Source organism: Salvelinus sp. IW2-2015, linkage group LG20, assembly GCF_002910315.2.
Source record: "Salvelinus sp. IW2-2015 linkage group LG20, ASM291031v2, whole genome shotgun sequence".
NCBI classification, from domain to species: Eukaryota; Metazoa; Chordata; class Actinopteri; order Salmoniformes; family Salmonidae; genus Salvelinus; species Salvelinus sp. IW2-2015.
The window spans coordinates 16,914,005-16,926,051 of NC_036860.1; the positions used below are offsets into that span (position 1 = coordinate 16,914,005).

The 12,047-nt window shown below is 41.9% G+C and overlaps 1 protein-coding gene across 1 annotated transcript in view; it reads left to right on the forward strand.

The window, feature by feature from the left end:
• The window catches only part of asphd1 (aspartate beta-hydroxylase domain containing 1), a 69,026-nt gene that overhangs the window by 13,182 nt on the left and 43,797 nt on the right, over positions 1 to 12,047 (forward strand). Inside the window, exon 2 of the mRNA XM_024012362.2 lies at positions 553 to 1,016. Within this exon, the coding sequence (XP_023868130.1) occupies positions 567 to 1,016 (450 nt within the window). The 5' untranslated portion in view covers positions 553 to 566. The remainder of the gene's footprint in view (positions 1 to 552; positions 1,017 to 12,047) is intronic.

Sequence of the window (12,047 nt, forward strand, 5' to 3'; positions counted from 1 at the left end):
TGCCTTTCCAAATCATGTCCAATCAATTGATTTACCACAGGTGGACTCCAATCAAGATCTAGAAACATCTCAAGGATGATCAATGGAAACAGGATGCACCTGAGCTTCATTTTGAGTCTCATAGCAAAAGGTCTGAATATTTACAGTACCAGTCAAAAGTTTGGACACACCTACTCATTCCAGGGTTTTTCTTTATTTGTACTATTTTCTACATTGTAGAATAATAGTGAAGACATCAAAACTATGAAATAACACATATGGAATCATGTAGTAACCAAAAAAGTGTTAAACAAATCAAAATATATTTTATATTTGAGATTCTTCAAAGTAGCCACACTTTGCCCTGATGACAGCTTTGCAAACTCTTGGCATTCTCTCAACCAGCTTCACGAGGTAGTCACCTGGAATGCCGAAGATAGACCTATTTAGTTATAGTCCAGGGCTTTATTTGTGTCTGGAAAACTGGCACCTATTGATATCTCTCTCGCTTCCTCCTTCTATAGCATACTTATCTCCTGCTCTTTCTCCTTTACTTCTCCTCTGTTATTTCAGTTCATCACTGTAGGATGGACTGGCCCATGGATCTGCTCCCATTGCCCCCCTGTGCTGAGCTGGGGGTCTGTCCTCTGAATGGGCTTCTGTGGACCCTGCTGCTCCTCTTCCTATGGTATTGTTACAGGGTGGGCTCTGACCCGCCAGCTCCAGGCCGAGCCATCCCAGGTAAGCACAAGTCCGGCTCCAGGCGCTCTGTGTTGTCCCGCGCCGGCAGCTGTGCTGGAGCAGTGTGCAGTGCCACATCAAATGTGGCCACTGGCGATCGGGGGACTCCCTGCATCACCATGGAGACGGGAGAGGAGGAGCAGGGGCAAGGATACCTGACCCCTGTGCTGAGCCATGCCCTGTTCCCAGCCCAGGCCACAGCGAGTGGCAGGAAGCTGTATGCAGCACTGCAGGAGTATGCAAAACGCTACAGCTGGGCTGGCATGGGACGCATTCATAAAGGACTCCGGGAGCAGGTAATGTGAAATCTGAAATMTACAGTCATTTCAATGAATGAATGATATAACTATTGATTTTTGAATAATATGAAATGCCTCATGAGCTTAATACAACTGTCTAACTCCATCATAACCCAAAAGATGATYGTTGGTTGGTCACACTTTATTTGGATAGTACGGATAATCTATCTGTAGATGCTCTACAGATGGTCATACTATCAACAAACTATATTTTCATAAGCAACTGGAAAGGAAAAGGGTGATTGATACCTAGTCAGTTGTACAACTGAATGCATTTAACTGAAATGTGTCTTCCGCATTTAACCTAACCCCTTCTACGTTTTGCGATTAGGGATAGGTATAGAATAAAGGTAAGGGTTATGGCAAGGGTTAAGTTTAGGGTTAAGGCTTAGGGTTAGTAGATATTTAGTTGAAATGTTACTAATAGTCTGTAGAGCATCTACAGATGGACTATAAAAATAAATTGTTAGTGGTTGATTTACTCCATTGTTTGTAAACCAAGTGTTTGTGTATCTGTGCCAATACTGGAAAGAATTGCCTGCATTTTTAAAAGACACCAGATGAAACCGATATTAAAGGTGAATCAGAATCTCAGGTTCCACCTACACACTTAAAAGTCCCAATGCTGCTGTTTTTATCTCAATATCAAATCATTTCTGTGTAACAATTAAGTACGTTTGTTCTGCCCTCACAATGTGTAAGCTACAAAGCTTGGCTTACACTCTTCCAATAAAGAATTAGGGAGGCACTGGTATTGTTAAGAATCTTTAGTAGAAGATATTTAGTTTGTAAAACTGTAACAGATACAGAAAGGAGAAAATGTATTAGAAAAATCACTATATACATTCACACAAATGGATACAAATAAAGAACAGCATTTCTATCACGAGCTAGCAACAAGAAAATAAGCCTATCTAGCCAACATGACCATGCAGAAATGATGACAAWTTACATCACAAACATATACACACGATCTAAGTGTCCATATAGCTTAATAACTATAATTTACCTCTGTCACGAGATATCTGAACACTTAAAATAGTTATATACATCCAAAACCCAAAGAAGCTAAATTCCGTCACGAAACGTTAGCTAGCATGCTAACACACAATGTTAAGTGAATGGGCGATAGTTAGCGCAATTAGCTTAGTATCATCGGAACTTAGAAAACTAGAATAAACATGTAAAAAACATAAATATTCTAGAAACACAATTTGAATTAGCGAAAGCATGTCCTAATAACTCAAAGTTCTTACAAATGTATCTTTAACCAAATCCTAGTAAAATGGAAAAATAGTCGGTCTGTTGTTGTTGCTCGGTTTGTTCTGACAGGAAATAGCGTTGCATCGAGAGTTAGCAAATTAAAAGCTACAGTACCCAACTTCGCCACTAGATGACAACAAATAATACTTTGTACATTAGTACAGCTATCAGAAGACTCCCCGCTATGTCACTATGTTTACTTTTGGAGGAGTAGAATGACTTCGGAGACAAATCTGAAGAACACCGTAGGGGTGCCCTGTCTCATGACTCTCACTTCCACTATCCCTGATCCCTTTGTTATAACCGCTTGGTACAGTTTTGACAATGAGTCCAACAGGCCATTCATTTCGGTGGACTTGCGTGTCTTTTAGTAAGACGACATCTCCAACTTGCAGATTAGGTTTGTCAACTTGCCATCTGCATGACTGAAGTGTCACCAGGTATTCTTGTCTCCATCTTTTCCAGAATGTTTGCTGTAGAGATTTTGAGGTTGAAGTCTCCTGGAGGTGCTGTTGTAGTTTWAAAAAATTGTGTCAGAAGCATTGCAGGTGTAAGAACTGCTGTCATCTCTGGATCCATAGACACTGGGACTATGGGTTGAGCGGCCATGACTTCAGCCATGAGTGTGGTAAGGACTTAATGTGTGAGACGAGTAGAACTAACTTCCAGAAGCATAGCATCCAGAATGCGACGAGCGATTCCAATCATCCTCTCCCATGTGCATCTTTGGTCTTGAAGGTAAGTACTCATCTCAGTCAGTTGTTCTGATCTTCAGCTCTTTGCAGACTGAAGTTTGTGCCACGATCCAAGCGTAGTTGCTTTGCAGGTCCTCGGATAGAGAAGAATATTCTCAAACCATTGATGAAGCTGGGGGTAGACAGACTCTATCACTTCGTTGTGTACCGCTCTTGTACTCATGCAGGAGAAGAGGACGGCCCAGCGGTTACTTTCAGCGCTGCCTCTGGTCCGGTGAGAGGTGATGCTCCAAGGTCCTAAGATGTTCAGTCCAATATGAGTGAATGGAGGATCAGAGGCAAGTCTGTCTGCAGATAAGTCTGACATCTTTTGCTCTTCCAGTTTTCCTCTAAGTTTTCTGCAGATCACACACTTATAGATTATGCTGGATACCAGTCTTTCACTTCCAATGATCCACAATCCAACTGACCGGACTGTGTCTTCAGTGAAGTGATGACCCTGATGTGCAACTTGCTCGTGGTATTGTCTCGCCAACAGAGTGGTGACGTGGTGGTTCTAGGCCATGATGAGAGGGTGTTTATTTTCCCATGACATATCAGCTGCCGCTGTGCGACCTCCAATTCTTATCAACCCGTCTTTATCGATGATAGGGTCCAGCTTCTTTAGTGGAAAGTGTTTGGAGACCTCTTCTCTTTTGGTGAGGCACTTGATTTCTTTGAAGACTTCTTGCTGTACGCATCTGATGATGGTGGTTTTGGCCTGTTTAAGATGGTTGCCCTTGTCACTGTCTGGAGTCTGGAGCCCTGGAGAATGCTTTGGCTATTTGGAGTAGTTTTGCGATTGCTCGGGTGAGTGACTTCCAGCTGGAGAAACGTTCAAACCTGTGTGAGCCAAGTTGGACTTCAGTAGCTTCGGTAGTGAAGGTTGTGACTTGCAGCCGGATCTCTGTATCAGTATCGGATCCCACGAGTTCGAAGGTTTCTAACTGAGTAGTCTTCTATCTCTATCTTTGTCAGGAAGAGTGGGCCTGAGAACCATCTGTTGTGTTTGAGGATGGCTGCTGGCTTGCCGTAGTTTTGTGTTCTTTCAAACACTTTGCATCCGAAGTCATCCGTATCTCCAGCTGGGCCAGCGGCCTCTATGGAACTCTGAGCTTCCGAAAGTTGTGTTGTGTTATTCAGTCTCTCTTTGATCTGAATTATGTTAGCACAAGGGCTAAGGAATGATGTGCGTCCATTTTGCAGCACATTTGTTCTGTAAACACTAACTTTAGCTGGCTTGTGAGATCCGTTCAGACATACATCACCGATAATGACCCATCCGAGGTCAAGGCGTTGTGCATAGAGTGCGTTGTATTGCTCTCTGACTTTGTGCACTCTTAGTATGTCTCTTCCCGAGCAGGAGAAGGATTGCTGCGCCCGTGTCGAGTGCTGGAATCTTGTCTGCAACAGGCATCAGATGCAGGAGGTGACTTGCAATTTCAGGWGAGGGAATCTCTGATCTATCGTCAGGCATCATGTCACATTCTATGAGAGTGGGAAGAGTAAGCTGTGTTTTTCCTTCCAGTGACTCCACAATGTAGTTGCTGAACCTCCTCTGACAGCGAAGAGGTCGAAGAACTCAGTTCTGACTAACAACCTGTTGCTCTGTTCATCTAAGACGGTATACATTCTGACTGCCTTCTCTCTGTGATCTGCGGGATACACTTTGACTATCTTGGAACATGATCTAGAGCTGACTGCCTCTCCACAGATTTCAGTGCACTCTGAGGTTACTGCAGGTGTTGCATTTTCCCTATGCTCCCCGCCATGGTCTTCCTTGGCTGCGGAGTTCTCGGTTTTCCATGGGGCTTGCCCCGGATGTAACGCAGACGGATGTCTATCACTGTTGCACTCTTTCACTGCACCGCTGTCTCAGTCTTTTGCGAGATGTTTGGTTGAAGCACAGCATCTGAAACAGATGTGGTTGTTTTTGAAATAAGACTTCCATTCATCCAGTGTCTTGCTCCTGAAGCTGCGGCATTTTCTCAGAGGGTGAGGCTTGTTGTGTAATGGACACTGTTTGTTTGGGACCTCAACTGTCTTCCTTGAGGGATGAGCCTGGTTAGCTTCAGACTGAGATGAAACTTCTGTCTTCCGTACGGACACTGGAGTTCTGTGTTCTCTGTTGTGCTTCTCTGATGGTTTTTCAGTCGATGTGGAGCTTGAACCTCCTGTGTTTAGAAAGATGAAGCTTGGATCATTGCGAGTCCTCGATAGCGATGTGAAGAAGGGATCCACTTTTCCTGTGGCTGGGCCTGTCGTGTAGTCAGTCTTTTTACTCTTCTGCTCTCACAATGTGTAAGCTACAAAGCTTGGCAGACACCTTACACTCTTCTAATAAAGAATCAGGGAGGCACTGGTACCGCTAATAATCTTTAGTAGGTATGGGGGACAAAATGGCGCCGTGAAGAGAACACTGTGTTTCAGTGAGCTCCCGTGGCATTCGTAGATTTCTCTTTTTACATTAATCTTCTAGCTTGAAAAAGTGGTAGAATTTGCTAGATTAGTTATCCTACAATGAGTCTTGATGGCTTTTTCTCAAAAAAGTTGCCCTGCAGAACTACTAAGAACTCGACCAAAACCACCATCCCTGTAGATGTGCAGGAGGAGCTAGCTAACGTTAGCGAAGCTAACGCCACTGCGGATCCAGGCACAATAGACCTAGTGATTAAAAGGATAACGGATAACATTACTAAAGTGATCAATGTTAAAATAGGAACGTCTTGGAAGCAATAGCAGGCCATTCAGCTGAACTACAGAGGTTGGTTGTCAAGCGTGTGGATGAGGCGGAAGGAAGAATTGCTACTGTGGAAACTTCAACTACATCAATGGACACTAAGATAAATTCACTTGAAAAACAGGTGCGCGAAATGGCAGAGCACATTGATGACTTGGATAATCGAGGACGCAGATGCAATATCCGTGTTGTGGGACTCACGGATAATTCTGAAGGGACACGCTCAGTAATTTTTTTTGAGGAATGGATCCCTMGCTACCTACAAATGGACACTAAGGCTGGTCGTGTGAAGCTGGACAGAGCCCATCGCTCTCAAGCAAAGATACCCGGCCCCAACCAGCGCCCACGGCCAGTGGTTATAAAGTTCCACAACTTCACCGACAAGCAGCGAGTCATGGATGCGGCTAGAAGCATCGATTCTGACGGTAGTCAACGTCAAGGTCCAAGGGTCTCATTTTTCAATGATTATTCCACAGCGGTTGTACAAAGACGCAAAGCGGTTGATGAGGTGAAGGCTCGACTCAAGAGAATGAAGATGGGCTACACACTGCTGTACCCGGCCACATTGAAGATTATGGTCAACGGATCGCCTAAAAAAACTCTACACACCTGAAGAGGCTGCTGTGTTTATTGACTCTCTCGGGGAAATAACTTTWAYCTGCACCTCCGCAGCGWTTGATAACTTTTTTATTCGAATCTGATCATGAAGCAGTAGTGTGAGTTCTCACGTGCTCCTGTTCAGTAATATGCGTATCTTTATTCTTCTTCTTGCTAAAGTAACTGCCACTATAGCTCAGACTGAAATATGTGGGAATCTATATTGGTGCCCAGGCTTGGTTTTAGGTGGAAGAGCCTCAATCTTCTTCTATTGATTTTCATTTCCATATATATATAAAGGATAAGGCTATTGAACGGCAATGTGGACTTAAGAGTCTAGTTAGCATCATCGGAATTTAGAAAACTAGAATAAATGTAGACAACATAAATATTCTAGAAACACAATTTGAAATAGCAAACGCATGTCCTAATAACTCAAAGTACTTACAGATTTGTCTTTAACCAAAGCCTAGTAAGATTTAAATAAAATTGAGCTAGTCTGTCTGTTGTTGTTGCTCGGATTGTTCTGACAGGAAATAGCTCTGCACCGAGAGTTAGCAAATTAAAAGCTACAGTAACGTTACCCAGCTTCGCCACTAGATATAATAGTTTGTACAGAAGTACAGCTATCAGAACAACCTTACTGTAATATGTTTTCCATTAAAATATTCAAAACAAAACAAAAATAGCTTTTTAGAAAATACAACTTTTCTCATGGAAGAATTTTGCTAGGATTGTCTAGGAGTGGTCTGAGTGAAGGACTTAGTGGGAGGAATATGTAACCTGAAAACTAGCTGTTATTGGCAGAGAGGTTTGGAACTCTGTTTCTTATTGGTCTATTCATTTATACCGTCTGGTGATGTCACCAGGCAGGCCAAAAAGGTCCTGTGTAGATTGTATTTTCAGCTAGCAACTATCAGCAATAACACTGATCACATTTAAAAAACACTTTTACAGTGTTAGTTTCACCAGCTGTTGTACAAATATGACACAAAACTGAATTTTGACTGCAGTCTTTCACAGAAATGATTCTATATAGTACCAGAAAAGGGTTCTTTGGCTTGTAACGATAGCAGAACCCTTTTTGGTGCTATATAGAACCCCTTTTGAAAGGTTCTATAAACAACCATGTTCAAAAGGTTCTATATAGAACTTTTATGGTGCTGTGAAAAGCCCTTTCTTAAAGGTAGACTCCGCTAAATGACTTAACCACGAGCAACACWAAAGATTTTAACATGGTGATACTTGCAACATTTCGCTCTCACACAGTCACACTTTCTGTGCATGTGCACCAAAACAGCGGAGGAGTTGAGCCTCGCACTTCAATGCTCTTACTTGTTGCAGAAATTGACCCACGATGCCATTTTCTTTCTGCATCTACATCATATTGCTGAGTCCACCTTTAACGCTAAAGCAGTCATTCTGGCTGCTCATGAATTATCTTTATTTATTACTCTGCAATTTCTTTAATAAGTTATGACTTTTTCTACATAAGTCTGTATAACATACTGTCTGTGTTAGAATCTTAATATCACAAACAGAACTGGAGTTTTAGGAGGGCCTGTAATTTTTTGAATGGTTTTCCCCCGTTGCATCTCCTCCCGACAGTAGGGCCTGCTCCGCTCCTTCTTCCGACAGTGGAAAGTGCAGTGCCCAACAGATAATCACTCCGATAATTTCCTTCAAACTGAACCTAAACTAGTTTAACACATATAACAACAGATTAAAAAGATTAAGTCAAGTATAATGGGGAGAAAGGGGTAGAATGGATGAGTTGATAAGCAAGGGGAAACAGTGATGCATAATTATGTAATCACCACTTATGAATGAAGAACAGGGTGGGCTATTCCATTGTATTGATCCATTCTAATTATAATATTAAAGATGCAATATGCAGAAATCGCTCTGCCATTTTCTGTTTGCTAAAATTCTAACAGTTGACAAAACAAGCAAGTATAATGTAGTAGAGAATCATTATACCATGTAAACCGTTGTCAAAAAATATTGTATTTCAGCTGTTTGAATCTGGTGTACGAAACTGAAAGTAAAAGATGCTAAAACGAAACTTAAGAATGGGAAGCTTAGAAATAGTGCACACAGAACAGATCTACTGCTTCTTAGACTTGCTTTCAGTGAGAATGACTCACATTTCTATATGAATTTGGTAAGGTCGCCCAAAAAGTTACATGGCTTTAAAATGGTATGTACCCTATATCAGTCCACCTAATCAAAGCAGTCTTATCAGTCTACTTGGAGTAGGCTACAAATCAAATCTAATTTATTTATATAGCCCTTCTTACATCAGCTGATATCTCAAAGTGCTGTACAGAAACCCAGCCTAAAACCCCAAACAGSAAGCGTGTGTAGAAGCACGTGTGAGTGTGCATAATTGTACATGCTGAATGGCTTTCAATATCTGGGAAAATATCCATTACGGGCAGCAGGTGAGCGAGTGATGGAGAATGTGGTGATAAGGCTCGTGAAACCTTAAGTTAGCAAGGGGCGAAATGTCACCATGGACAATTTCTTCACTTCATTGACAAACCAGTTGCTTGCAAAGAAAACATGTCTGCCCGGCAACATGAACAAAGTGAGATAGGGGCTGCCTCCCTCTGCACAAAATGAGGCACCTGCACAGCCGTTGTACTCCGCAACAGTGCTGAAGATTGACAAGATGATGGGGGGACAATAAAGAGAAAACTGGAGATTATTACGCACTACAACCAAAGGTATGTCAAAGTGTGTCAAGCAAGTGAAAGTTACGAATATTGTGTCAATTGTTAGGACAAGGGATAACAGCTAAATGAAATCCAACTGAGGCCATTGCATGAAGATGCACACAAGCATAAGCTGACAATAATTTATAATTTTTTATTGTTATCTTATCGACACATTCATTATACTTCCATTATTGCTTTTGTGCTGAGTTTCACTATTTATCAAGGCCAGTTGGCGGATGTTTAGTCTACTAATGTTTTTGTCATTTGACCGCGCATCTTCACCGTGCGTTTTGGTGGTTGGGGTATTTTTTTCCCCGGGAATAAACAGAAAGTCAATCATTGCATGTCAATTCAGGAGCTGATATTATAAATGTTTTWATTTAAATAATGTAAAGGTTGGGCTAGATTCTTGTCATTACAACTCATGCACCAGCTAGAGCCAGAGCCATATATTTATCTATATGGCTCTGGCTAGGGCTGTGTCCTACTCATGGAGCTTAACTAGGGCAAGTCATTTTATGCAATCAATAGCTCTACAGAAAACTGTGATGCCTAGTAGAAAAGAATATACTATTTCTTATCAGTAACGTTATGATGAAAAAGGGACTTGCATCACAAAGCAAAATAAAAAAAAACAGTCAGTAGGACAGTGTAACATTACCGTTAACAGTAGTAGCTAAGTTAAAAACACCATAAACTAGTAAAAGGAATGGCAAACAAATAACATTAAAAATTACTTTGTGGTGACGAGCTACGAGTGTTAGCAACTTAGCTAGCTAGCAACATATCTTGAATGGTTGGAGCTTTCCCGTCAATGGTGGAAATACGGTGGGAACAGAACCAGGTTTCAACCGGTCCCCATTGTAGTCAGTGTCCACAAAGTGATCACTGGCCACAGTCAAACACAGCCGGTGAATGACTTCAGGCGTCATATCGACACCATAAGCAGGATGTCGGATGGCCTGCAGCCAGATCACAAAGCTCAATCGTGGTCAGGAAACGAGTGGAAATGAGTAGTGTATTTGTAGCTGACTGGAACATTAATGCACKCGGGTACAATGCAATAAAAAACACATTTATTTGGCAATTCAATGCAGAGACAACAATCATTGTTTATTTAATAATAAATACTGTTTTTAATGCATTTTAGGTAATTTAGGAAATTCAGCATTTTGATATAAAAATACAGAAATCTAAGTACTCCCTTGTTGACAGGCAGTGGCTGAGACAGATGTTCTGACTGTATATACTGCACRCTTTGAGAGAGGTAGTTAGCAAACCAGGCCAAAGACCCTTCAGACACGAATACTCCAATACTCCACAAGAAAGGAATGGTCTACCGTATCAAAAGCTTTGGCCAAGTCAATAAAAATAGCAGCACAACATTGCTTAGAATCAAGGGCAATGGTGATATAATTTAGGACCTTTAAGGTTGCAGTGACACATCCATAACCTGAGCAGAAACCAGATTGCATACCCGAGAGAATAGTATAGATATCAAGAAAGCCAGTCAGTTGATTGACAAGTTTTTCCAACACTTTTGATAAACAGGGCAAAAGAGTAATTGGCCTATAACAATTAGCATCAGATTGATCTCCCTGTTTAAATAAAGTACGCACCGTGGCTGCCTTCCAAGCAATGGGAACCTCCCCAGAGAGGAGAGACAGGCTTGGCGAGGATGGGGGCAGCAACCTTAAGGGACATGGGCAGCTGTGAGGAGGAGGATTTATTCTCCAGCTCTTTATCCGTTTTCCAGAACTTCTTTGGGTTAGACCCACATGGAGAGAACTGCTCCTTAAAGGAACAAACTTTGGACGTGCATTTGTTAACGATACCACAAAAAAATATTAATAAAGGTCCAAGTGTATTCGACAGAGGGGATCAAGCTGATTCTATACCAATTTACAGAGGCCAGATCATGAAGGAATGCTTGCTCAAGCGTCTATGACAAGTCAGGACAGGTTGTTTCACTAAGCAGCCATTTGTAACACAGGCTGTAAAACAGTGATCACTAAGGTCATTACAGAAAACACCTGACTGATACCTATCAGGATTATTTTTTAAGGATAACATCAAGGAGAGTAGCCTTTTCTGGGTGTTTTGAAGTCATACCTTGTGGATTGGTATTCTGAGAAAGACTTAGGGAGTCCCATTGCTTTAGGACTTGGTCTGGTGATTTTAAGCATGTCCCAGTTTAGGTCACCTAGCAGGACAAATTCAGACTTAGTGTAAGGGGCCAGGAGAYYGCTTAGGGCATTTAGGGTACAAGCCGGTGCTGATGGTGGCTGATTAAACCTAGCAACAGTCAACAAAGWGCCATTTGAATGTTTAATGTGTAAAACCAGCAAATCAAATTGTTTGGGGACAGACTTGGTGGAGACAACCAAGCACTGAAGGTGTTCCTTGGTAAAGATTGCCACTCCACCACCGTTGGAAGATCTGTCTTGCCGAAAAAGGTTATAACCAGAAAGGTTAACGTCAGTGTTCAAACACTTTTTCTTAACCCCGTCTCAGTAATGACCAACACATCTGGATTGGAGCTGTGAACCCACACTTTCAATTGATCAACTTTAGGTAATATGCTTCTGGTGTTAACGTGCAGAAAACACCGGCTTTTACGAGAGTAGAAATCAGAATTGGGGCTCGCAACAGTAGATGGGCCAGGGTGTACATGCACATTTCCATATATAATCAGTAGTAATAAGGCAGAGGACAGGGAGAGCTCTGTAGTGTTCATTTATAACATTTGAATGTGCATTAGATGGCAACAAGATCATATTGTACAGCAATTTCATCAGGTAACATGAGGTGGTTAGAATAGGATGGAAGGCCAAGAGTCCGTGTAACCAATAGAGTCAGAGTCCCGAGTGTGGGAACAAACAGACTGTCCCACGGTTGGGTAAACAAGCAAGTTCATAGTCAACAAAGCACGCAGGAGTCATGAGGCAAATAGCATAAAGCACAAGCTAAAAAT